The following is a 254-nucleotide window of genomic DNA, read 5'->3' as shown; positions in this document are numbered from 1 at the left end:
GGCCCTTCCCCCTCCCCCCCAAGAGTGTGCACGGGACAAGCATTTCTACGATGAGCAGCAAGTGCTGATGGAGATCGATTGCCGGGCTCCCGACGGCGGCGAGGCAGGGACGTACAGCATTCTGCAGAAAAGGGGCGGCTACTCCTTCTGCGTGGACGAGGATGGTGTGCGGGCAGGACCTCTGGTGAGACTGACCATGAAGGGAAAGCTGAAGATATACATTATACATGAAGATTAGCTTCATTAGAAAAAAA

General features: G+C 54.7%; 1 protein-coding gene and 1 long non-coding RNA gene across 5 annotated transcripts in view; one reads left to right on the top strand and one right to left on the bottom strand.

Moving 5' to 3' along the window:
* The window catches only part of LOC119584995, a 21,225-nt gene that overhangs the window by 1,103 nt on the left and 19,868 nt on the right, over window positions 1–254 (bottom strand). The gene's annotated exons all lie outside the window — the stretch shown is intronic.
* LOC119584994 overlaps window positions 1–254 on the top strand; it is a 13,700-nt gene that overhangs the window by 12,611 nt on the left and 835 nt on the right. For 2 of the 3 annotated variants that reach the window (XM_037933603.1, XM_037933604.1), the window contains exon 10: window positions 24–184. In XM_037933603.1, coding sequence (XP_037789531.1) covers window positions 24–184 — 161 coding nt within the window. Of the gene's footprint in view, window positions 185–254 lie in introns of those variants that run through there. The other variant, XM_037933605.1, reaches the window with a different exon arrangement.

The sequence above is a fragment of the Penaeus monodon genome, chromosome 19, assembly GCF_015228065.2.
Source record: "Penaeus monodon isolate SGIC_2016 chromosome 19, NSTDA_Pmon_1, whole genome shotgun sequence".
Taxonomy (NCBI): Eukaryota; Metazoa; Arthropoda; class Malacostraca; order Decapoda; family Penaeidae; genus Penaeus; species Penaeus monodon.
Note: the sequence above shows the minus strand (reverse complement) of the source record. Positions and strands in the feature narration are given on the sequence as shown.